The following is a 27,879-nucleotide window of genomic DNA, read 5'->3' on the forward strand; positions in this document are numbered from 1 at the left end:
AGAAAAGAAAAGGAAAGGAAAGAAAAGAAAAGAAAATTAGTGGTTTTCAAGGAACTTAATTTCCCCTAAAAAACAAACTTCACCAGTAGCAAATGAGCTCTTGCCCTTCTTCACTTGGTGTGGAATGCTCTTATATCACTCTTCCAGGTAACTATTTCCTTCCATCTTTCTGATCTCAATCTGAATCATCATTTCCCAGGAAGAAGCAATGACATGAATCTACTAATATGCAGCATTTAACAGAGTCACCATTGTAGATCTCTATGCTGATGATTTGATTTGACTGTAGTTTTCAGGAGGACAGCTGTAATAGTGTGTGTCTTGCCACCCTTATATCCCCTATCTACACTGTGTCTGTCTGAAATATACAATAGATTGACTATATCAACATTTTTCCAGACTCCTTCTAGTTCCCCCTTTTGTAATGCTAAACATTTGTGTTTTCCTGAGTCTCTTGTAGCTAGAGTTTCAGATTAAGATTTAGATGCTGGAAAAGAGATGCTCTCAAGCGAGGCTTGGATTTGGAGCTGATTTCAGTGGGAAGAGAGTCAACAAGAAGTTACAGAGCTAGCAGGCCCAATGCTATGGGTGACTTCCTTACTCCCAGCTTGTAGCTAAGGTGGAGTGATCATGGAGGTATGGATGAAACAGGGACATCCGAGCCCCATGTCCTCCTGATAACTTCCCGGGGGAGCCCATTCTCTAGTTAGGCTCATTCCATGGTGGTCTACCAGGAGTCTTTCTTGTACGTCTAAAGCAGAGTCTGCTCCCCCGATCCTTTGAAATCATCTGATTCCTTGCATTGTATACTTTTGTTATTTATCTATTTTCTGATCCCTACACCCGAACTCTGAGTGATACAGAATTCAGTAAATGTTTGTGGATTAAATCAACAGACTAATGAAGGTAGGTGCTACCTGGCTTTAAATGAAATTTCTTATACCTACACTAGATAGGATGAGATAATTTGAACCTTTTATAAAATCATGTCTTAATGTTATCTTTTTATTCTTTGTAAATTATATGTTACAAACATGTGAAATAAGTAGTGAGATGGATTACAACATTTGAAAGCTCGTGTTCCCTACATCACAGGAAAAAACCTGAAAATCCTTTTAACTCATTTTGAAAAATAATTCTTCATTTATACTTCTTATACAGCTATTAAAACTAAAAGCAGACTGAAATTGATGTTTTTTTTTCTTAAAATGGATTACCTGCTAATAAGCAAAAAGTAGATAAGACAAATCTAATAAGAAGAAAGAATAAGAGGGACATTTCTTATACAGTACAGGTTAGGCTAATAAGCAGTGACTCATTCAAATATAGACTAGAAAACATTAAAACTCAGATAATTATCTGGAGAGAAGGACACATTTGGGTTTTAAAAATTTGTAGATCTGAATTTTTTTTCTTTTTTCCTGTATTGTACATAGAGCCAAAGGACATAGTACTAATTATAAGATGCTCGTTAATACAGGTAAAAAATACTCCAGCTACACCCCAGCCCCCAATCATGCCAAATACACAGTTTCTTTGGGAGAAACTGAATTAATTCTATCTGGCTTAAAGTAGGATAATTAATTTCAACTGGCTAAAGGTAAAATTATTCTTGTAATACAGACTCAGCCAGCTAATTATTTCTCCATACGTTACTGCTCCCCTAAACCTGCCTCACCCTGGCATGGCAGACCTCTCACATTTCACTGTTTGTCCTCCACACTGTCAAGAACATGCCACTAAAACAGCCACCAACATGCCTCCAGTGCAAAGAGAACCAGATTTTCAAGCACTGGTGTAGCAGATTGGAAAATAAATTTCATTTGTGATATTTATTTAAATTCACTCTAAAGTATATAAAACATCCTTGAAAATAAATAATTAAAAATTACCATTAACAGATGATATTTACCCCAATCATCATCCTCCCTAAAGTTACACACACATACACACACACACACGCACACACACAAACTTCAGTAATGCCAAATCAGAACCAACCTGAACTCGTTACAGTTATCACAAAGGGTATTATAAAATATTTTGAGAACGTTGATGTTAACTGGTGGTTTTCCAAGTCTTAGAGCACAAAGAAGTCACCTAGCTATTTGTTTTAAAATATATACATTTCTAGTTCCCAAGTCACATGCCTACTAATTCAGAATTTTTATTTTCAGACAGCACCCTATCTGGGACAGAGAGCATCAGGATGCGATGTTAAGAAACACCTACGCTAGGAGATCAGAACACCTAATCTCTTTTTAAATTCCTTCTCTTCACCATGTAAATTCTACCAAATGTACATGAAGTAACACGCTTTCAGAGTAATAGAAAATAGAATGTGAAATATGAGTGTTATATGTAATTATTATTTTTGATTGATTTCCTATACATTTTGCACTAAAACAGAACCACACTCACAAAAGAAAAAAAAAAAAAACTATGTAATAGAAAATTAAATAGAAATTGGTTAAAAAGCAAAGAGATGATTCTTGTTAGTTACTGATGTATTGATGCATCCTCTCCTCGATTTTCCTAGAATTTAGAGAGAATTAGAAAGGCTGCCAAATGCTGTGGAGATTTAAATACTATTAAATTAAGCATAATAAATTGATAGGGAAACAGAAAGTGATGGCCAGTAGCAGAGAAATATGAAATGAAAAATCTCTCAATTATGTCAACAGCCATATTAAATTTAACGTGTGAATTAAAAAGAAATAGATTCAGCAAGTAGAAAGAGTACACTAAGCTGTACCAGGAGCCAACAGCTGTTTTAGTGAAAATAAACTGAAATTCCAAAGAAATATTACATTGTCCTCATGAACCTGAATGAGTGTCTTTATTTAAATCAGTAGCTAAATTTTGGAAAACATAATAGGATCATGAATTTGGGTAATGGAAGAGTCTCAGGTATTTATTCCAAACTCTTCTTTTAAAAATTAAAAAACTAAAGCACAAAGAGTATTACTTCACCAGAATCACTCAAATTTTGACCATGGACCCAGGATAAGAGTTTTATTCTTTCATTCTTTAACCTCTGGTCCTATTTTCCTGTTATATGTGAGTTGAATCACACATTTAGCGGTTACCACTTTCATTGAATAATAATGTGGCATGCTCTCTGGAGCCTCTTTTATAAAGGCACTAATTCCATTCATGAGGGCTCTGCCCTCAGACCTAATCACTTCCCAAGGTCCCCACCTCCAAATACCATCACATTAGAGATTAGGTTTTAACCTTTGAATTTTGGAGAAACACAAATATTCAGCAGATCTCAATATTCCCAGAAGTCATCTACAGATCCAAAGGAGTCCATATCAAACTCCTTATGGCATTTTTTGCAGAAATGGAAAAGCTCATCCTCATATTGATAAGGAATTTCAATTGGTCCTGAATATCCAAAATGATATTGAAAAAGAAGAACAAAGTTGGAGGACTCCCATTTTCTGATTTTGAAACTTACTACAAAGGTAGGTGAATTATCTGGCATAATAGTAGACATGTAGACCAACGGAATAGAACTGAGAATCCAGAAAATAAACGCATACATCTATTAACAACTGATTTTCAACAAAGATGCCAAGACCATTCAATAGGGAAAAAAGTAGTCTCTTCAACAAGTGGTGCTGGGGCAACTGGAAATCCATATGTAAAATAATGAAGTTGGACCCCTATCTTACAACCAACTACAAAATTTAACTCAAATTGGATCAATGATCTAAACGTTAACAGGTAAAATTATAAAAGTCTTGGGAGTAAATCATCATAACCTTGGATTTAGCAATGGATTCTTAGAAATGACACTTTAAAAGCATGAACAACAAGAGAAAAAATATAAATTGGAATTCATTAAAATTAAAAGCTGCATGCAAAAAAATAACAAAACAAAACTGCATGCATCAGAAGACATTATCAAGCAAGTGAAAAGAAAACCTAAAGAGTGGTATAAAATGTTTGCAAATCATATATATCTGAGAAGGGTTTAGTATTCAGAATATACAAAGAACTCTCACAACTCAACAAAAAGGCAAACAACCCTATTTAAAAATGGGCTAAGGGCTTGAACAGACATTTCTCTGAAGAAGATACACAAGTAGCCAAGAAGAACATAGAAAAGATTTTCAACACTGTTAGTCACAGGGGAAATGCAAATCAAAACCACAACATGATATACCACTTCACACCCACTAGGGTGGGTATAATTTTAAAAAGACAGAAACAAAACCAAAAAAGAACAAGTGCTGCTGAGGATCTGGAGTAATAGGAATTCTCATGCATTGTGTCGTAAAAAAAAAAAAAAAAAAAAAAAAATTTTGTTGGTCTTTCCAAAAGTTGTATATAGAATTACTATATGACCCAGAAATTCTACTCCTAGTTATATACTGAAAAAAATTGAAAACTGGTATCCACATAAATACATGTACATGCATGTTCATAATACCTCTGTTCAAAAGAACCAAAAGATGGAAACAACCCAAGTGTCCATTAGCCCATGAATGGATGAACAAATTGTGGTATATCCATACAATCAAATACTATACAGCCAACAAAGGAATAAAGTACTGATGCTTACTGCAAAGGGCATGAACCTCGAAAACCTTATGTTATGTTAAAGAAGCCAGACACAAAAGGTTACATGTCTGATTCCATTCATATGCAATAGCCAGAATAGGTAAATCCATGGAGATGGAAAGCAGATTTGTGGTTGCTGAGTACTTGGGAGAGTTACTGTATAATGCTTAGAGGATTTCCTTTGGGGATGATGAAAATGTTTTGGAATCAGTTAGAGGTGATTGTACACTGTCAATATATTAAATGCCACTAAGTTATTCACTTTAAAATGGTTAATTTCATGTAATGTGATTTCACTTTAAGATAAAGAAAAATAAAGAAAAAAAATAGTGAATGTTTCAGACCTATTAAAATTATCTGAGTTTCCATTAATCTTATAGTTTTATTTTTAATTTGAATTTTAGCTTTAATTTTAAAGAAATATTATAACCATAGTGTTTTGTCATTTTAAATAAGAAGCTAAATATTTTTTTTATCACTGCTTTAAATCAAGCTAATATAAATCAACTGATAGCAGCTATGGGAACTGCCAGTCATTTTATAATAAAATAGTGGATTATTAGTAGTATGCTAGTCATATCAAATACAAAATGAGATATAATTTCATACCTGAATATCACAACTTATAAAATTTCATGGAGTTCTAATTCTGTAAAATATAAGTGACCTGAAGTATCAAAATTTACATCTTCATTTTAACTGGTTATGGGACAAAATGTAATTTATTTGATACACAAGAAGGAGGTTTTAAAAGATGATAAAAGCTTCCATTAACCCTACAGACTTTGTTGTCCTCTAACATTTGCCCTGTAATAGAATAAAAGGGAGACTACAAGAATTAAAGATAAATCAAAATACACAATAAAATTTAAATAATGAAAATCAAAGTTTAAACACATACATTTATTTATTAATCTGCCACACATTTATGAGAATGTGCCAACCTCTGTGGACTGAGATTTAATATTCATAATTTTAATTTAACGAGACATGACAACATTTGGTGTTTTAGTAAGAGAAAGTGAAACTCCACCCAGCAATAATTTATTCCTAGAAATAATGCTTCACACGTACAAAATCTTATGTGTGTACGTTTGCTCCAGTAGAGAATAACAAAACAGGAAGAAAACTAATACTCCTATTTTAGAATTAATCTTGTAGAAATCAATTCATTGTGTGTGTGTGTGCATGTATGTGTATGTGCCTGCACGTGTGTGTGTATTTGAGAAGAGGTGAAAGCAATCATATTATATTAAAGTAAATGCCACCTTATTTTGCAGTATATTGATTTATTTCAGTTCATTGGGGCACTTTCAGTAGATACCTTCCTTATGACATTAGTAAATGGTACTTAAGCATTTTTCTCTCTGCTAACTTCAGAAATTATTGGGCAAAAGGACATTGCTCTGCCCAAACCACACAATCCCATTCACCTTTGTTAAAATGTATATGAAATCACGGGTTTCTAAATTTCATGAAATAATTTATTTTGAAGAATGTCTTGTGTGTAGTCTAGTGTTTTGATATACACGTCATTCCTCAAAATAAATTATTTTCATTTTTTATAAACAAATTATAACAAACTTCACATACAAAAGGGTTAAAATTTTCCATATATCTAAAAGTCTCTACAGTAATAAAAGTTTATATTAAAAACTATATTAAAAGTTGAAATTTCTAATGTATCTCAGAGAACAAAGCTGGCTAAGAACAGCTAAAGGAAGACAAAATGATAATATCTAATAATATCAAATTATAATGTTCTATATTTAAATTATTACTACTTCACAACAGTAAAAGAATAGATAAAATTATTGTTTATTCTTAAATTGTTCAATAATTCTATGAGTAGAAGCAGGCTTTGGAAGAACAATAATGAATGGGGAAAAATTAACAGATCCATAGGTGTGACTGCTACACCACTGAATGGAAACAAAATACTTCTGAAGACAAAGTTGCCAAGCAAAATAAATATAATGCCATTCCTTGTTGTAGGAATGGACACTGTCAGTAAATTCATTAGGAATTGACTTTGAATGCCTTTCCACTTTCAGATTAATTCATCATTTTCCTGAGACACATCAATTACCACTCTGTCACATTAACTTTCTGAGAATGACCCATTATGTGACCTGAATGAAGGGAATCAGTTGCCAGAATGATTTAAGAAAACAAGCTTCCAAAGCTCTTCATGAGAGGCATGTCGACTAGTCCATGGGGCTTTGCTCAGTCGAATACTGACCACTTTTTCCAATAACATTTCACTCGAAAAAGTATTGTTTGCAATGGGAAATACATATACCGCACATCAACAGAATTAAGGCTTCACAAGCACAAGAATCTGTGCCATATATTGAAGAAAGCAAATCAGCCTTTATAGGATAGGTATCATGATTTTTTAAAAAATCATTGGGAATTGCAGTTCTACTTTTCTCCATTACAGCAAAAGGATGACATATTTTGATAAATATTAGGTTATATGTGTCTGTTTCCTCTTTGGTTGTTTTGTTTTATCACTTTATGGCGGTCACAAACCCCACTTTTCATTTCCTTTTCTCTCATTCATCTTTTCTTATCCTCTGTCCTGAAGTTCAAAGAAGTGAACAAAGGGAGAAACGGGACAAGTAAGAGCTCAGAAAGGGATTAGAAATAGCAAAGTATATACAGCTGTTTATTTTTATTTTTTTCTTTTCACCAAGCCCTGGAGAAGATGGTCCTTTCTAACACAGTCCTCCAGGTAGGGTTTTCTCACTCTAAAGGGACCAGCAACTTTCAGTGTCTTTAAGGTATTTTACACACAACTCTGTAATTTCTAGATAACCCACAGCAATGCATATTATTCTCATCCATAGAGCTGCAGATTAATTTTGCCTGGTGGCAGTGCAATTTATGTCCTTACCCCTCACGGAAAAAATCAGTTTTGCATCTATTAACCAAATTCATTTCAGCATTCCTGGTTGTCCCTTGTCTGATACTTAGATACTTCTCTCAACTGGCTATAACATCTTACTGGTTTCTTCAGGAATGAATAGATTAAATAAAACCTTTCACATGTGTTCATTTTATGCCTATATGAGATTTATGAATTTAGCATTTTTTAAATGATTATATTTAATGATTATTAATTGAATAATATGTTAATCTGATTATGATATTTGGAGATGCTATTTTACTAATTTAAAATATTTTATTTTATTATTCTTCATAACATGGAAACTCAAAAAGTAGGAGCTAAAAAAAGTATTAGTAATTTCTTTCCACATTACAGTATGACATGAACTCCCTACTTTAGATATCACCATAATTTTTAATACACTTCAAATTTTTAGTGACATTGATCTTGTGAAAGAAAATGAAGAACATTTTTTAACAAATATTTCAGGTAACTGAATTCAAATTTGCTGACTGCCTGGAATATGTTTTTAAAAATATGAAATATTAATGATCCCAATGTATGTGTTTCTGTATATTCATAAGCGGATTTTTTTTTAATGTTGTGTGGAGATACACAGACTAATGATCAGGCATCACCAGCACACTTACCTATTGGCCGTGGAGTCAGAGTTTCAAATGTAGCTCCACGGTTCTCCTCTTAAACCACACACTTTGATTCCCTTATGTTTTCCAAAGCTATTCTCAAGCATCTTTGCCATCATTTAAAATGCAGCTTCATTCTGATAAGAGTATCCTCAATACTGCTGCAGAAGGTCCATTATCAGATATCAGTTGCTCTGTCGATTATACTAAAGCCATGGAACAGTGCAACTATTACCCAAAGCAATGACAAACCAAAAGATCCACATGCTGAAGCTGTTCTAGAAAAGTCTGTGGCAGTGGTTTATGCTTTAAAAATAATTTGCTACTACTAGAGTAATAATTTTCCAATCTAGCCATTAAAAATTCAGGTATACTGCTTTTTATTAATTGTAAAAAATTGATACCCACATAGCCTTAAACATAAGCTATAAAAGCAACTACCAGATGGAGATTTATGTGATGAAATCACTCGTGTGAGGAAGAATCTTTGTCTTTAAATTAATAGTACAATTTAAAATTGAAAGCCATTTTCTTTAAAAATGCATTCCTTATAATACTAAAGCCAAAAACACTATGTAAAAGTCCTCCCCTCCCAAATAAGTAGGATTTATAAAAATTTCATTGAATAATGAGATTGTTAAAACTCAAGAAATTAACAAAATTTATTGATATGGAGATTTCTATGAGCAGTAAGTAGAATTGTATCTGCCACAAATATTTGTTAAATGTGGTTAGATGTAAATATAATGTGGTAAGATATCTTACATCTCTTTTAGAGGCCGATGATGAGTGATGTTTACAGTTGTGTCTCTTACATGCCAGCACCTATTTGCCCATCTCACTCATATATAGTACTTTTATGCATTTAGATATCTGGTAATTCAATAGGGTACTTATATACATACATATACATGTTTCTCCTTTATGGTACTTATGCACATAATTTTATACATATAGATTAGTTTTCATTGAAATGTTAAAACCACAATTTAGCTTTGTGTTATAATGACATCTATACTATTCCCTGGCCTTTGGCATGTTCCATATGCAGCTTTGATTCATTTGACATTTGGGGACATCTGAATCTTGATATTTTGACCTATGGGGATCTCTGTGGCACCAAGGATTTTGACCAACAGCTGCTCCACGACAAGTAATTATTTTGGTTTAAGTGGTGAGTCTGAATTCTTAATGAAGATTGTAAAATATTGCTAACACCTCCTCCCAGCCATCAAAATGATATACACTTAGGGAATAGTCTACTGATTGATGAGCACACCCACTGAGTTGTTCAGACCTTCCAGAATCTTCCCAGTTTCCAAGGTCTGTTCAGTTCTAGGCCAAAGAACTACATTGGTCCCAAAGAGCCCAGGTCTAAAGTTAGGGTGGCCTGTTAACAGGACAAGCAATTGGCATATATACTAGGTCCAAACAGACCCCAATCAGCCCTCATATTTCCTAAATGACACACTTTATGCTATAACAGTTTGATATAACTAGAAAGACATCAAAGTGGAATAGAGTGAATTACTTCTTTATCTGAGTTCTCATTCCACTTTACTCTTAGCAATCATCACAATGTAATACTGATAACAATTTATGTGTATATTGTTACACATAGATATATTGTGTATATCTCCCCAGACAGACTCTAAGCCCATGCTAGGCAGGATAAAGATTCATTCATCTTGGGACTTCCCTGGTGGCGCAGTGGCTAAGAATCTGCCTGCCAAAGCAGGGGACACAGGTTCGAACCCTAGTCCGGGAAGATCCCACATGCTGCGGCGCAACTAACCACAACTACTGAGCCTGCACTCTAGAGCCCACGAGCCACAACTACTGAGCCTGCGGGCCACAACTACTGAAGCCCATGCGCCTATAGCCCACGCTCTGCAACAAGAGAAGCCACCGCAGCGCACCGCAATGAAGAGTAGCCCCCAATCGCCACAACTAGAGAAAGCCTGCGCACAGCAATGAAGACCCAACGCAGCCAAAAATAAATGAAAAAAAAATTCATTCATCTTCACATCACCAGCATCTAGAGCAGTGACTGACACAGAGTATAATATAAATAAATGCTTGTTCTGTTCAAGTGAACCAAAGGGAAACAGATATTTTGATGACCAAAACTTGTTCCATAATCGAAACAATTGTGCTTTCACAATGGCAATCTGCAAAAATTTCTCTACAGATATATCAGTTGTGTACATGTCAGAACCATACACCATTACGGATGGTTTATGAATCCATATAATAGAAAATTATGATCACTGACCATAACAGTTAACTTTAGTTATTTGCATTGCCAAGTCATGAAACACTAATCCAATTTAATCTTGCATTTGCAATAAATCCCTAAAATCACAAAGAATAAGTAATATAGAATTCAATTTTTCTGCCCATTTAGCTATTAGAGCTCATATGAGTATGAACTACTTACATAACTCAAAAATATGAACTTTTCAAACTCACTTTTAACTCACTGTTAAAGGAACTGAGTGAAAAAAATACAATTGTGCATTAAGGTACTATAGATACTTTCATGGAAGAAATAGAAACAAGCTGTATATGTTTTGTAGCATATTGACCCTAAAACACATAAATTACAACTGCCACTAAGAGAATATTTTAAAAATCTAAAAACCATTTATCAGAAAAATCCCATCCATAGCAATAAATGTGTCTGTTGGCTTTAGGACAAAACAATTCCAAAACAACCTAAATTTCCCAAAGTCAAAATTTGAATTTAATTCTGGTTTTAACATTTATGTCATCGCCTATAAAGGCTATTTGTAACACGATGTGTTTAATTGATTCAAAAATAATTTTTCTGAGACTAACTAAAAAGAAACCAAATAGGAGTGAACCAGCTACATTTAAATGTTTATGCAGATACTTACCATAGCTATTGACAAATGCTTATTACATAGTTGCCCAAACTAATGGAGAAATATACTCATTGAAAATAAGATCAGTTGTGTGGAAAACTGAGACAAAGCTATAACAGGAAACCAAACACACAAAGGTTCATCCCTTACTTCATGTTTTTCTTCCTTTTGGAAAAGCTTGAAACTCTCAGATTTGTCATATTTTAACATCTTCATACAAAATTTGTCACACTCTCTTTTCCTATCATGAACATTTTATATATTTTTATATTACAATGGGAAAAAATCAAACTATCAGATATGAGATAGTACAAAAGAAAATATTCAGATTTGAGGTATGTGAAAGTTAAACCAGCATCTACTAGACATCAGGGCAGGAATATATAGAAAGTGAGAACATCTGCTTCCAAAGAGTACCCATACCTTGTTTTTTTCCTGTAGTTCAATTTGTGATTTCTTGAAATCAGGACCTTGAGAGTTTGCAATTAATCTATTTTTCCTATCCAGGAGCTCTTCCATGTCTTTCACTTGGAACTTTAGCCTTCTATTTTCTCTTTCCAGTCCTAGTTTTTCTGTTTCAAGTATCTCCCTCTTGTCCCACTCAGATGTATTTTCAGCCTGCAATCTCTCTAGCTAAACACAGAAAACACAGAAAAGCAACGTGTAGCATTTGTAATTGCCAAAAGGCCAGGCACCCATCAAACAGGCGTCCACTAAGAAAGGTTCATGGATATGTCCATTTATACAATTTTTAAAAAGAAAACTCTATTTGTCTGAAAAGTTGAGGACAACACAAAAGTCCTAAGACCCATGCCCTAAATAAATATACCTGCCTTCTTGGTTATGGCACTATTTCTATAACCAACCAGACCATATTGTCAAATAAATACGTTAAGTGGAAAACTGATAATATTTTGTCAATAATCTCCACTCAGTTGATGAACATTTATCAGTTTAGAAGGCACAAAATCATGTCGTGGGCAATTCTGGTTGGATGGATATAGTTCATGTATTCATTTACTTATTCATTCAGTTATTTACTATAGTTTTCAACTTGTAGGCACTGCAAATAAAGACAAGTGAATGTAATAAAACATCATAAATGCCATGATTAAAGTACTATACAATTGGGCTTCCCTGGTGGTGCAGTGGTTGAGAGTCCACCTGCCGATGCAGGGGACACGGGTTCGTGCCCCGGTCCGGGAAGATCCCATGTGCCGCGGAGCGGCTGGGCCCGTGAGCCATGGCAGCTGAGCCTGTGCGTCCGGAGCCTGTGCTCCGCAACGAGAGAGGCCACAACGGTGAGAGGCCCGCGTACCACAAAAAAAAAAAAAAAAGTACTATACAATATAATCAAACTCACCTGAGTGAATGGCCAATTTGATTTTCAGGGAATAGAGGTTGGCAACATGATTAAAATATGAGGTATTTTTAAACTGTTTGTTATGGATAAAGATTGAAAATTACTTATTTTTACACTTAGTTTTAAATGGCTTGATGGCAAAGTATTGAACAGTATTATACTATTTTAAAGTAGTTCTCATGACATTTTAAATTCTAAAAGAGAAGTCAACATTAAGAAACTGTTAGACTTCAATAATATCTTTGGAAATTAATTCTGATTAAAAAAGTCTAAAAACTGCTTTTTCATACACATATAATTGTGCCATTATTGTCAAAAATGTTCTGTTCCCAAATCTAAGTGAGGCTTTAGCTTCTTAAAAACAAGAAATTAAAATTACATTCTTGGCACTAGACCTTGTTTATCAATTAAATATAATAGACTAAGGGATCAAATTTTAGATGACGTGATTTGACATTTGGGATGCCTGTTTGGGATATGAGGTGAAAACAGTATTTCAAAATGCAATTTAGAACTTGACATGTCTTTAATTATTAAGATTAATGCTTAAACTTTTTGACTAACATCACATCACTTATCAGAATGAAAATAATAAAGTTGTAATAAAAGTCACCAACTTAGTGATGAAAAATTAATTTTAGGAGAATAAATGTACTCTTGGTCAAGGACAAATACAATGCTATGTCAAGTCTTTGTAAAATTTTAGGCATTTAAAAGAAATTGCTGAAGTCAGTTTTATACCTAATAACAGATAAGAGGTACAAATAGGATTTTAAATAAGTAATAGATGGTTTGAATGAGTAAACTCTAAATTAAAAAAAATAATTGAAGGAAGGAATCATATTAACAGTAATGACAACAAAGCTTAAATAATGATGTGTGATTATTTACTATTTGAAGATTTTTAGTGACATACCAATTATCTGATAAATTTAGGTATATAATACATATCAAAAAAAGTAAAGGTTTTGTGAAAATTGGATCATAAATATTATTAGCAGTTTTATTTTTGATTTCATTTTTCAAAATTCTTTCTTGTAAGATTATTCTTTTCTAAGAATCATACGAAAATCTACCACCTTAAAAGCCATTCAATTAAATGCAAGTTAAAATGATGAAGGAAAGATCAGGTAATATTTTAAACTTTCATGTTTTTTTGTAAGCAATTCTAATAACTGATCAAACTGAAATGGAATTCCATTGATTTGCTTCCAATGATCAAGAGAAACATTCTAGAACATTTTAATTCTAACTCTAATATGCTATGAATTTTAACTAATAGTGGGTACTACTCTTAAATGAATTTCAGGTAATACAGGAATTATTGAAAAATATTTTCTAAAAACTTTTAATGTAGAAGTATATTCTAGCCAGAGTAAACACTAAAATATTTGTTGATTTAATGACCTCCAATTTTATGAATATTAAACGTTGAGAAAATATATAAATATCCAACTATTCAGCTGTTTAACAAATATTTATTGAGTATCTTTCAGGCACTGGATATACTATTTTCAAAATACAAGTATATATATATAAGTATAAATTGGGCAACATCTTGTAAGGGAGAAAAAACCCTGGATGCTATGGGAAAGACCTGCAGTAAATTAAGTAATCAGAGGAGGTTATTTGAAGAAACAATACTTAAGCTGAAACCTGAAGTTTAAGAAGGCAGAGAGGCAGAATCAAGCTAAGAGTATCTCAATAAAGGGAAATAGGAAATAGGTTTGAACATTATAAGATCCAAGAGTCCAATCATGAAGTATTAGGAGTTCAGGAGAATAAGTATGAAAACAAGTAGTCACTGATGCTTAAAAGCAAGGGTGAATTTAAGAATCGTTTGAGTTTCTTGTGAAAAAATGTAATATTGTGATTATTCCCAAGGATGAAATATTGGGTCATTTATTTTATTTATATAGGTATATATGTATATGTTTATGTATTTGCTTGCTTGCTTCCTTCCTTCCAGTTTTACTGAGATATGATTGACATACAGCACTGTACACATTTAAGGTGTGCAGTGTAACGATTCAGTCATTTCTAAACATATTCATCTATAAGCTCGATCTTCCTGAATTGTCATTGCTTGATACTGCTGAAAGGACATCAATAATAGACTGCAGTGAACTCGATAACTAGAACGTAAGTTTTATGAAACCAGAACCGTGTCATTTTGCTCATCAGCCTGGCACCTGACATGTGCTGTGTCAGTGCTTCATAAGGACCTGTTGAGAGGAAAAAGCTCCTCTGTATTTCAATTACAACAATTGTACACAAAGTGAAATTAAGGTAGCATCCTAGAAGAGCCAGTTATTTACTCACCATTACTTAATGCCAATAGAATTTCTCAGTACATTTACTCTTAACTCTTATTAGTGCTGTCATGGCTGCGTTGCATTTTGTGATAGGTAAATACAGCGAGGTAAAGAGAGGATTTTCAGTAAACTGACCTAGAATTGAGTCTCAATTCTTTTTATCCTGAGAGCCTCTATTTATCATTTATAAAATATGGAAAATATTTCCTACAGCCTAGTGTTATGAGGCAGTAATTATTTAGGGAAAATAGTTATTAAACTTTCAAACTCAACACAAATATTTCCTGTCATAAATTTGGTTTCTAAAGAACAAAACATACCAACAGCCAATTCAAGTAATGACAGGTGAAATAGTGTATTATTTTTCATCGTGTCTTATCAAAATGGCATCTTGTAAATGGACCTTTTCAACGGCGAAAAACCCCAGCAGAATGCACAGTGTGGTGTGTTCTGTAGGCCCGTGAAGTGCCACCTAAAAACACGGTGGTGTTCCAGTAATTGACTGCAAATATTCAGAATTTTCATTTCAGACAAGTCAGCTATAAGACCTCATTACAAGCACTGTGATTTTGGAAGTAAGAGGTAAAAAGCAGGAATCTTGTTATTGCCTAGCAGTAGGAGATGATTACCCTTTTACTGAAGACCTAATATATTCCTGGTAAAGAGCTATATAGGTTATTTCTTATCCTTACAATAATCCTGTAAATTTGTATGTGCTACACAGGAGGAAACTGGAGTTCTAAGATTAGAAGTAATTCTCAAGGTGGGCAAAGAGTCCAAGCCATGGTTCACCTAAGGTGTTTCTCTGATTCCAGTCGTGAGTTCACTCCACCCACACCACGCTAACAGATAGCCACTGATGTATGCCTATCCCCTTGCCATAGCAACCAACACACTCTGAATCCATTGTACTACACTGTAGCAAAGATTTTGTTGATGTTTTTCTTTTGTTTTGATATGTTTTGGGGATTTTGATCCTTGCTTCATTGCAAATTAACTCAGGAGAAGTGATTCTGTAGACTCACATTCAAAAGTCTGGAAACTGAAACCTAAATGCAGTGTGCATATTGCTGATGCCACCCTTCCCCCTCCCCTGGATCTTTTAACACTCATCCTCTAAGCATGTCATGGAATCACAAATAAGAAGTGAGGACACCTCCTCCTAAATCAGTCTACTTCCCTCCTGTCCACAGTTAACTATAGCTCAGTGATAGCTCACTCCCTCTTTTACCAAAAGTCAACAGAGCAATGACTAATTTTAGCAATAGGTAATGTCATGTGTATTTTAGTTGCTTTAATTTCATTTAAAATCCTTGGAGAATTTCTAAAAGTAAGGAGTCCTAGAACTAATTTGAAACTAAATGTATGTCAAACTTAAATACAGGGAGAGGGATCCACATGCAGAAACAATTACTCTAGACACTAAACCTGAACAGAAATTAACCCAAAATGGATCACAGACCTGAATGTAAAGTACAAAACTATAAAACTCATAGAAGATAGATAGCCTAGGAGAAAATCTAGATGACCTTCGGTTTGGTGATGACTCTTTAGTTACATCACCAAAGGCATGATCCATGAACAAAATAATTGATAAGCTAGACTTCATTAAAATTAAAAACTGCTCTAGAAAGACAATGTCAAGAGAAAGAGAAAACAAGCCACAGACAAAATATATTTGCAAAATATATCTAATAAAGAACTGTTATCCAAAATATACCAATAACTATGTAAATTCAACAATAAGAAAACAAACAACGCAACTAAAAATGGGCCCAAGACTTATGGATAACAGACATCTCACCAAAAAAGGTATACAGATATCAAATAAGCATATGAAAAGATGTTCCACATCATATGTCATCAGGAAAATGCAAATTAAAACAATGAGAGGGGTGGAGTCAAGATGGTGGTGTGGGAAGATGCAGAGTTAACATCTTCCCACAACTAGGGTGCCTGCTGGCTGCTGGTGGGTGACTCTGATGCCCAAGGAGATGGGAAGGACCCCAAAGTGAACTGGTAGGACGTAGGGGGACTGAGGGGGGAGGAGAAATGGAAGCCAAACAGGATTGGCGTCCCTGAGGCCAGAGAGATTAGGAGAGGCAGGCGGGAGGGGCCCTCCCAGACTGGAGGAGCAGGAGAGGAGAGGAGGGTATTTGCCCCACCCATTCGAGCCCAGGAAGCCTGCTGGGCTCCCAGGTTAGGTCTGCTGCCTTCTGAGACCAGGGGTGGGGGGCACGCCTGGGCCCCTTCTGTTCCTTGAGCCTAAGCCCCAACCCCCCCAAAGGTCCCAGGGCCTTTTCCAGCCCTGGGGGTCCTAAGCATTGGCTCTGCCCACCACCCAAACCTCCTCCTTGCTTAGGCCCCACCATCCACAGCCAAGGCCTTCCCCCCCCCCTTTTTTTTTTCTTTTCCCTCCTCCTCTTTTTTACTATTGTGGTACTTATGTACCTTCCGGTTGTTGATTCATCTATATTTTTATTTTTATATTCTTTTTAGCATATCTGTTAGTTTCCTAGTCTAATTTTATTTTTTACTTTATTATTGTTCTTTTTTTTTTTTGCTGCCCACATGGCTTGTGGGATCATGGTTCACGAGCCCAGAGTCGGGCCAAAGCTCCTGTGGTGGGAGCTCTGAGTCCGAACCACTGGACTAGCAGAGAATCTCAGACCCCAGGGGATATTCATCAGAGTGAGGTCTCACAGAGTTCCTCATCTCAGCATCAAGACCCAGCTCTACCCAATAGCTTACAAACTTCAGTGTTGGAAGTCTCAAGCCAAACAACCAGTAAGACAGGAACATAATCCCACTCATAAAATAAAGAAAAAAAATATGAGATGGCAAAAAAAAATGTCACAGATGAAGGAGCAAGGTAAAACCTATAAGACCAAATAAATGGAGAGGAAATAGGCAATCTACCTGAAAAAGAATTCAGAGTAATGATAGTAAAGATGATCCAGACTCTCAGAAATAGAATGGAGGCACCGACTGAGAAAATACAAGAAATGTTTAACAAAGATCTAGAGGAACTAAAGAGCAAACGAAGATGAGCATCACAATAACTGAAGTGAAAAATACACAAGAAGGAATCAATAACAGAATAACTGAGGCAGAAGAACGAATAAGTGAGCTGGAAGACAAAATGGTGGAAATAACTGCCGAGGAACAGAATAAAGAAAAAAGAATGAAAAGAATTGAAGACAGTCTCAGAGACCTCTGGGACAAAACTAAACGCACTAACATTTGAATTATAGGGGTCCCAGAGAAGAGAAAAAGAAAGGGTCTGAGAAAATATTTGAAGAGATTATAGTTGAAACCTTCCCTAACATGGGAAAGGAAATAGTTACCCAAGTCCAGGAAGCACAGAGAGTCCCATACAGGATAAACCCTAGGAAAAACACACCAAGACACATATTAATCCAACTAAGAAAAATTAGTCAAAGAAAGAATATTAAAAGAGGCAAGGGAAAAACAAAAAATAATATACAAAATAATCCCCATAAAGTTATCAGCTGATTTTTCAGTAGAAACTCTAGGAGCCAGAAGGGAGTGGCAGGATATACTTAAAGTGATGAAAGAGAAAAACCTACAACCAAGATTACTCTACCCAGCAAGGATCTCATTCAGATTTGATGGAGAAATCAAAAGTTTTCAGACAAGCAAAAGCTAAGAGAATTCAGCACCACCAAACCAGCTTTAAAACAAATGCCAAAGAAACTTATCTAAGTGGGAAACACAAGAGAAGAAAACGACCCACAAAAACAAACCCAGAACAATTAAGAAAATGGTAATAGGAACATACATGTGGATAATAACCTTGAATGTAAATGGATTAAATGCCCCAACCAAAAGACACAGACTGGCTGAATGGATACAAAAACAAGACCTATATATATGCAATCTACAAGAGACCCAATTCAGACCTAGGGACACATACAGACTGAAAATGAAGGGATGGAAAAAGATATTCCAAGCAAATGGAAGTAAAAAGAAAGCTGGAGTAGCAATACTCATATCAGATAAAATAGACTTTAAAATAAAGACTGTTACAATAAAATAAAGACAGTTACAAGAGATAAGGAGGGACACTACCTAATGATCAAAGGATCAATCCAAGAAGAAGACATAACAATTATAAATGTTTATGCACCCAACATAGGGACACCTCAATACATAAGGCAAATGCTAACAACCATGAAAGGAGAAACCGACAGTAACACATTAATAGTAGGGGACTTTAACACCCCACTTACAAAATGGACAGATCATACAAACAGAAAATAAATAAGTAAACACAAGCTTTAAATGACACAATAGACCAGATAGATCTAATTGATATTTATAGAACATTCCACCCAAAAGTGACAGAATACACTTTCCTCTCAAGTGCACACAGAACATTCTCCAGTATAGATCACATCTGGGGTCACAAATCAAGCCTCAGAAAATTTAAGAAAATTGAAATCATATAAAGCATCTTTTCTGACCACAATGCTATGAGGTTGGAAACCAGTTACAGAAAAAAACTAAAAAACACAAATATATGTAGGTTAAACAGTGCACTACTAAATAACCAAGAGATCACTGAAGAAATCAAAGAAGGAATTTAAAAATACATAAAAACAAATGACAATGAAAACACAATGACCCAAAACCTATGGGATGCAGGAAAAGCAGTTCTAAGAGGGAACTTTATAGCAATTCAATCTCACCTCAAGAAACAAGAAAAATCTCAAATAAACAACCTAAACCTACACTTAAAACAACTAGAGAAAGAAGAACAAAGAAAACCCAAAGTCAGTAGAAGGAAAGAAATCATAAAGATCAGAGCAGATATAAATGAAATAGAAATGAAGAAAACAATAGCAAAGATCAATAAAACTAAAAGCTTGTTCTTTGAGAAATTAAACAAAATTGATAAACCCTTAGCCAGACTCATCAAGAAAAAAAGAGAGAAGACTCAAATCAATAGAATTAGAAATGAAAAATGAGAAATCACAATTGACACTGCAGAAATACAAAGGATTATAAGAGACTACTAAAAACAACTATATGCCAATAAAATGGACAACCATGAAGAAATGGACAAATTTTGGGAAAGGTACAATTTTCCAAGACTGAACCAGGAAGAATTAGAAAATATAAACAGACCTATCACAAGTAATGAAATTGAAACCGTAATTTAAAATCTGCCAACAAACCAAGTCCAGGAACAGATGGCTTCACAGGTGAATTCTATCAAACATTTAGAGAAGAGCTAACAACCATCCTTTTCAAACTCTTCCAAAAAATTGCAGAGGGAGAAACACTCCCAAATTCATTCTATGAAGCCACAATCACCCTGATACCAAAACCAGAAAAAGATATCACAAGAATAGAAAATTACAGACCTATATCACTGATGAACATAGATGCAAAAATCCTGAACAAAATACTAACAAACAGAATCCAACAGCACATTAAAAGGACAATACACCATGATCAAGTGGGATTTATCCTAGGGATGCAAGGATTCTTCAACACTCCAATCAATGGGATACACCACATTAACAAATTAAGGAATAAAAACCATATGATCGGGCTTCCCTGGTGGCGCAGTGGTTGAGAGTCCGCCTGCTGATGCAGGGGACATGGGTTCGTGCCTCGCTCTGGGAAGATCCCACATGCCGCGGAGCGGCTAGGTCCGTGAGCCATGGCCGCTGAGCCTGCGTGTCCGGAGCCTGTACTCCGCAACGGGAGTGGCCACAACAGTGAGAGGCCCGCATACCACAAAACAAACAAACAAACAAACAAACCATATGATCATCTCAATGGACACAGAAAAAGTTTTGACAAAATTCAGCACCCATTTATAATAAAAACTCTCCAGAAAGTGAGCAGTTTGACAAAATTCAGCACCCATTTATAATAAAAACTCTCCAGAAAGTGAGCATAGAGGGAACTTACTTCAACATAATAAAGGCTATATATGACAAACCCACAGCAAGCATCATAGTCAATGGTGAAAAACTGTAAGCATTTCCACTAAGATCAGGAACAAGACAAGGATGTCCACTCTTGCCACTCTTATTCAACATAGTTTTGGAAGTCCTAGTCACAGCAATCAGAGAAGAAAAAGAAATAAAAGAAATACAAATTGGAAAAGAAGAAGTAAAACTGTCACTGTTTGCAGATGACATGATACTATACATAGAAAATCCTAAAGATGCCACCAGAAAACTACTAGAACTAATCAATGAATTTAGAAATGTTGCAGGATACAAAATTAATGCACAGAAATCTCTGTCATTCCTATACACCAACAATGAAAAATCAGAAAGAGAAATTAAGGAAACACTCCCATTTACCACTGCAACAAAAAGAATAAAATACCTAGGAATAAACCTGCCTAAGGAGGTGAAAGACTTGTACTTAGAAAACTATAAAACACTGATGAAAGAAATCAAAGATGACATAAACAGATGGAGAAATATACCATGTTCTTGTATTGGAAGCACCAATATTGTGAAAATGACTATACTACCCAAAGCAATCTACAGATTTAATGCAATCCCTATCAAAATACCAATGGCATTCTTCACTGAATTAGAATAAAAAATTTTATAATTCATATGGAAATACAAACGACCCCGAATAGCCAAAGCAATCTTGAGAAAGAAAAATGGAGCTGGAAGAATTAGGCTCCCTGATTTCAGACTATACTACAAAGCTACAGTAATCAAGACAGTATGGTCCTGGTACAAAAACAGAAATATAGATCAATGGTACAGAATAGAATGCCCAGAGATAAACCCACGCACATATGGGCACCTAATTTATGACAAAGGAGGCAAGGATAGACAGTGGAGAAAAGACAGCCTCTTCAATAAGTGGTGCTGGGAAAACTGGACAGCTACATGTAAAATAATGAAATTAGAACACTACCTAACACCATACATAAAAATAAACCCCAAATGGATTACAGACTTAAATGTAAGACAAGACACTATAAAACTCTTTGAGGAAAACATAGGAAAAACACTCTTTGACGTAAACCACAGCAAGATCATTTTTGACCCACCTCCTAGAGTAACAGAAATAAAAACAAAAATAAACTTAATGGGACTTAATTAAACTTAAAAGCTTTTGCACAGCAAAGGAAACCAGAAACAAGACGAAAAGACAGCCCTCAGAATGGGAGAAAATATTTGCAAATGAAACAACAGACAAAGGATTAATCTCCAGAATATACAAACAGCTCATGGAGCTCAATATCAAAAAAACAAACAATGCAGCTAAAAATTGGGCTGAAGGCCTAAATAGACATTTTACCATGGAAGAAATACAGGTGGCCAAGAGGCACATGAAAAGATGCTCAACATCACTAATTATTAGAGAAATGGAAATCAAAACTACAATGAGGTATCACCTCACACCAGTCAGAATGGCCATTATCAAAAAATCTAGAAACAATAAAGGCTGGAAAGGGTGTGGAGAAAAGGGAACCCTCCTGCACTGTTGGTGGTAATGTAAATTGATACAACTACTATGGAAAACAGTATGGAGGTTCCTTAAAAAACTAAAAATAGAACTACTATATGACCCAGCATTCCCACTGCAGGGCATATACCCTGAGAAAAGCATAATTTAAAAAGAGACACATACCACAATGTTCATTGCAGCACTATTTACAATAGCCAGGACATGGAACCAACCTAAATGTCCATCGACAGATGAATGGATAAAGAAGATGTGGTACTTATATAAAATGGAATATTACTCAGCCATAAAAAAAAAACAAAATTGAGTTATTTGTAGTGAGGTGGATGGACATAGAGTCTGTCGTACAGAGTGAAGTAAGGCAGAAAGAGAAAAACAAATACCGTATGCTAATGCGTATATATGGAATCTAAAAAAAAAAAAAAAAGGTACTGATGAACCTAGTTTCAGGGCAGGAATAAAGAGGTAGACATAGAGAATGGACTTGAGGACATGGGTAGGAGGGCAGAGCTGGGGTGAAGTGAGAGTAGCATCGACATATATCCACTACCAAATGGAAAATAGTTGGCTGGTGGGAAGCAGCAGCATAGCACAGGAAGATCTGCTCGGTCACGGCTTTGCAGTGACATAGAGGGCTGGGATAGGGAGGATTGAGGGACGCTCAAGCGGGAGGGGATATGGAGACCTGTGTATGCATATGCCTGATTCGCTTTGTTGTGCAACAGAAACTAACATAGTATTGTGAAGCAATTATACTCCAATAAAAATGTATTAAAAATTAAAATTTTTTTTTAAAAAAACTAAATATTCCCTGCAAAAACTTAAAAATAAATAAATAAAACAATGAGATACAACTACACAGCTGTTAGAATGGCCGAAATACAGAACACTGACAACACCAAATGCTGGTGAAGACGTGGAGCAGCAGGAACTCTCAGTCATTGCTGGTGGGAAGGCAAAGTAGCACAGCTATGTTGAAACAGTTTGGTGGTTTCTTACAAAACTAAGCATATTCTTACTATGCTGTCTAGTAATCGAGCTCCTGACTATTTACCCAAAGGAGTTGAAAACGTATGTCCACATAAACACCTGCACACGGATGTTTATGGCAGCTTTGTTTATAATTGTCCAAACTTGAAGCAACCAAGATGTCCTCCAGTAGATGAATGGATACAATGTGGTATGTCCACACAATGGAATATCGTTCAGCACTAAAAGGAAATTAACTATCAAGCCATGAAAAGATATGGAAGAAGCTTAAATGCATATTACTAAGTGAAATAAGCCATCTGAAAAGGCTATACTCTGTATGATTCTAACTATATAACATCCTGGAAAAGGCAAAGTTAGAGAGACATTAAAAATATTAGAGGTTGCCAGAAGTTGCAGGGAGGAAAGCGGAAAGGTGAGAGCAGGGAAGGATATACAGGTGGAGCACAGAGGATTTTTAGGGCAGTGAAAATACTCTATATGATACTATAGTGATAGATACATATCATTATACGTTTGTCCAAATCCATATAATGTATAATGTACAACACCAATAGTGAACCTTAATGTCAACTATGGACTTTGGGTATTAATGTTGTGTCAATGTAGGTTCATCATTTGTAACAAATGTACCACTCTGTAGGGGATGTTGAAAATGGGAGCTTCTATGGTGGAGGGCGTATGGGAAATCTCTGTATCTTCTCCTCAATTTTGTGGTAAACCTAAAACTTCTTTAAAAAATAAAGTTTTAAAAAAATTTAAAGAGAGGGCTTCCCTGGTGGTGCAGTGGTTAAGAATCCGCCTGCCAATGCAGGGGACACAGGTTTGAACCCTGGTCTGGGAAGATCCCACATACCGCGGAGCAACTAAGCTCATGGGCCACAACTACTGAGCCTGAGCTCTAGAGCCTATGAGCCACAACTGCTAAGCCTGTGTGCCACAGCTACTGAAGCCCATGCTCCTAGAGCCTGTGCTCCGCAACAAGAGAAGCCACTGCAATGAGAAGCCCGCGCACCGCAACAAAGAAGAGCCCCTGCTCGCCACAACTAGAGAAAGCCCGCGCACAGCAACGAAGACCCAGTGCAGCCAAAAACAGAATAAAATAAATAAATTTATTTAAAAAAATTTAAAGATAAACTATTTATATTTTGGATACTCATCTTTTCTCAGATATATGTTTTGCAAATATTTCCTCCTAGTTTTTGGCTTATGTTTTAGTTATCTTAGCAGTATATTTCACATAGTAAAAGTTGTAAATTTTAATAAAGTCCAAATTCATTTTTTTAATTAAAAAGGAGGCCAAAACTTGTATCTCAGATTGAACATGAATCAAAAGCAATGCGAATTTAAAAAGGACAATGCATCTATGTCTAAATGAGCCAGTATATGTTATAGCAAGAGAATGACAAGAGAAATGTATTCATAAAGGCTTTACTGATGCCCTGGTAGAGAACACTTACAAATTTCACAAGTAAACCTCTAAATGGTTATTTTGGACCCCTGATTTTGCAACAGCCAGGCAGTCTCAAAAATTCTTAGTGGTGTTACCAAGTTTCATAAGCAAATATTTTCCTCATTTCATGTAGAAGTTAATAATCATCTATATATAGCCTAGTAACTATTAAGATAAAAAATATGAATGAGCACATTGTTATTATCCCAAATGATTTTAACTGTTTTATGAGTGTGTCCAAAACAGTCAGAGAAAAGCTTTAACATAAAACGATAACAGTGAAATATGCTTTCCTGCAACTCTTCTGCCAAACTTTTATATGCTACAGTGGACTTCTTATAAACTTAGTAAGGTGTGAACCTTTACAAAAGCAGTACTTAGAGAATTTTAGAAGTGAAGCACAACAGAGGTTTTAAAATGTGGATCTTGTTGCAGAGATAATAGGAACCAGAGGTTTATATATTATATATATAATAGGAATTAAGTTTGCCACTCACTAACTACAACCTCAAGTGTGTTCTACTACTAGGAAAAACTATGTAAATGTAAAATGCTTAATAAGATCTGCATCAGGAAATTAAGCAAACCATAAAGGGTAGACCCTCTTTATTTCCAGAATCTCTCTTAAAAGTAATTTTAAAAGTAGACTAACTGGGCGCTTCCCTTGTGGCGCAGTGGTTGGGAGTCCGCCTGCCGGTGCAGGGGACGCGGGTTCGTGCCCGAGTCCGGGAGGACCCCAAGTGCCGCGGAGCAGCTAGGCCCGTGAGCCATGGCCGCTGGGCCTGCGCGTCCGGAGCCTGTGCTCCACAGCGGGAGGGGTCGCAGCGGTGAGAGGCCCGCATATGGAAAAAAAAAAAAAAAGTAGACAAACTATCTTGGCCCCAGGGATGGTCTTCTCAGAGATTCTGATAGCTCTCAGTGTCTAAATAACATGAAACTGCTGATACAACCTAAAGCAAGGTTTTCCACTCGACTGAGATTATGATTCATGTTAATCCATGTATTTATTTTTTCTAAAGGATTAACAACCATTTTAATTAGAAGTTATTTTGACTAATTGTACTCTGATGGTTCAGATACAATACAAAGTTAACTTTCATTATTAACATTGAGCTGTAAAGAAGAAAAAAGTACACAGTACATGATTTACAAGGGGGAAATAGTAGAAAAGGAGATGGTAGAGTGAATTAAATCTAGAGGATGATGATAAAAATGAAATAGTGCCAAAAGTATGAATGAGAACCCCCTAAATCGCCACTTTACATCAAAAATGCCTTAGTGTAACAATTTTATGTTTTAATGTTGCTTTTTTAGTATGTTTGGGGGGAAATCTGACAAAAGAGATATATTGATGAATTCTTTCAAAAACATAGTGAAGAATAAAAAATTAGTTTGTCTTGTTGATTAAGCCAGAATCACACAGTCTTTTAAAGCATTAAACTGAGATTGTTCATTAAAAAGATGAATATTATAATGCAAGTTAATTCCTTCCATTCATCTTTAATCTAAAGTCAATGCTTTTTACTGGCTACACTATTTACCACTGGCTTCCAAAGACAACTCTGTTGATAGATCAACTGTCCATATGTGGGTGGCTCTGTGTTTGGGCTCTTATTCTGTTGTTTCTTTGGTTTACCAATCATTACACAAATGCTACTCTATTTATAATACATATATATTTATAGATATAATTTTTGCTGGTATATACATATTAATGCTCTTATATCCAGTGGTATCTCTAAACTTTTATGAATTATAATTTTTAGATTATTTGGTGTTTTCTAAATAGGTAATTGCACCATCTGTGATCATTACAGCTTTGTATCTTTCCAATTCTTGTAACTTTTTCTTCTTTTGTTGAACTGCCTAGCATCTCAAATGGAATGTTCACTAAAAAGTGATACCATGCTTCAAATAGTTCATCATTAAATAAAATATTGTTCTCTAAAATTTTGTTACTCTATCAGGTTTAAAAATTCACTTTGATTCTTAGTGCACTAAAATGTTTTTCCCTATAATCATGAATTGAGTTGTAGCAACTGAAAGCGAACTTGTAGATAACCACATAATTGATTTTTTCTTGTACTCTGTTTAATGTGCTGACTTATATAATAAGTGATCTAATGTTATAGTATACCTTGCATTCCTGTGACAAATCAAAATTTTTATTCACCATAAGATTAAGACTACTCGTATTTGGTTAGTATTTTGCCATTATACTTATGTGTGAAATTGATTATAACTTTCCTTGCTTATATGACCCTTGCCTAGATGCAGTATAAGGATTAAACTAACACAGTGGGAAGAATTGGGAAGTTTTTCCTCTTTTCTAAAAGATGTTCTATAAAACTGGAATTATCTACTTTGAATGGTAGAACTTAACCATAAAGCATTCTGATGCTGGAGTTTTATTACAAAAAGAGTTTTATTCATTAATTTTAAATTTACTTTATTTAATGTTATAAATCAATTCAGACGTTCTATTTTTACAAGAGTCCTACTGGGTAAGTTATATTTTCTGGCCAATAATTCATCTCATGTAAGATTTTATTTTTATTAGCATCCTTGCTCTATCTAAAGCTGTGTCTCTTGTTTATTACTAGTGTTTTCTAATTATAGTTCTTAATTAATTCTGCCTGAATTTCATTTTTTCTTCAAAGAACCAACTTCTATCTTTGCTAACTCTATTTTATATATATATATATTTTTTTATTATTATTAACTCCTAATATTGACTTTCCCTCTTTCTACGTCCATTGTTTCTTTTTTTTCTGCTAGAATTTAGCTTGCTAACTTTTTGTCTTTGTTATTGGGTTATTCTGCGTACTTCAAGAAGCAACTCTTACAACTGGCATTTTAAATGTAATGAATTTATTACGGGGAATGCATATGAGAGATAATGCAGATCAGGGGAGTCAGGAAAGGCAGAGAACAGTCAGATTGTGGTCAGGATTGACTCTGAGTAACGGAGAGACAGGGAAAGAAGGAAGGTTGGGTCCAATCATCTCAGACATCAGTGCCTTCCAGGGAAAGGTAGGTGAGACCACAGAGGAGCTTTTGAGTCAAAGTCGCTGGTTGGAAGGGTTGCATCTCCCAAAACAAGGAAGCCTGTCTTTGGCTGGGAGTAGTCTATGGCAAGTGCAGTGTCATTGCCTGGGTTTCAGAGTACAGCAGCTGGGGTTCTGGGTTAATTACACTCCCTGTAATTGAGATCTGAGAAGCATTATCCCACAGCAGACATAACTGTTTCCTAATATAGTCATTGACATTATAAGTATCCCT

At 35.1% G+C, this 27,879-nt stretch overlaps 1 protein-coding gene across 3 annotated transcripts in view; it reads right to left on the reverse strand.

Annotated features, from left to right (window-relative positions):
* Positions 1-27,879, reverse strand: part of CCDC102B (coiled-coil domain containing 102B) — a 258,680-nt gene that overhangs the window by 139,532 nt on the left and 91,269 nt on the right. For 2 of the 3 annotated variants that reach the window (XM_067698866.1, XM_067698867.1), the window contains exon 6: positions 11,421-11,630. The exons of the other annotated variant lie outside the window; for it this stretch is intronic. In XM_067698866.1, coding sequence (XP_067554967.1) covers positions 11,421-11,630 — 210 coding nt within the window. The remainder of the gene's footprint in view (positions 1-11,420; positions 11,631-27,879) is intronic. 3 annotated transcript variants of the gene reach the window in all.

The sequence above is a fragment of the Pseudorca crassidens genome, chromosome 12 (genome assembly GCF_039906515.1).
Source record: "Pseudorca crassidens isolate mPseCra1 chromosome 12, mPseCra1.hap1, whole genome shotgun sequence".
NCBI classification, from domain to species: Eukaryota; Metazoa; Chordata; class Mammalia; order Artiodactyla; family Delphinidae; genus Pseudorca; species Pseudorca crassidens.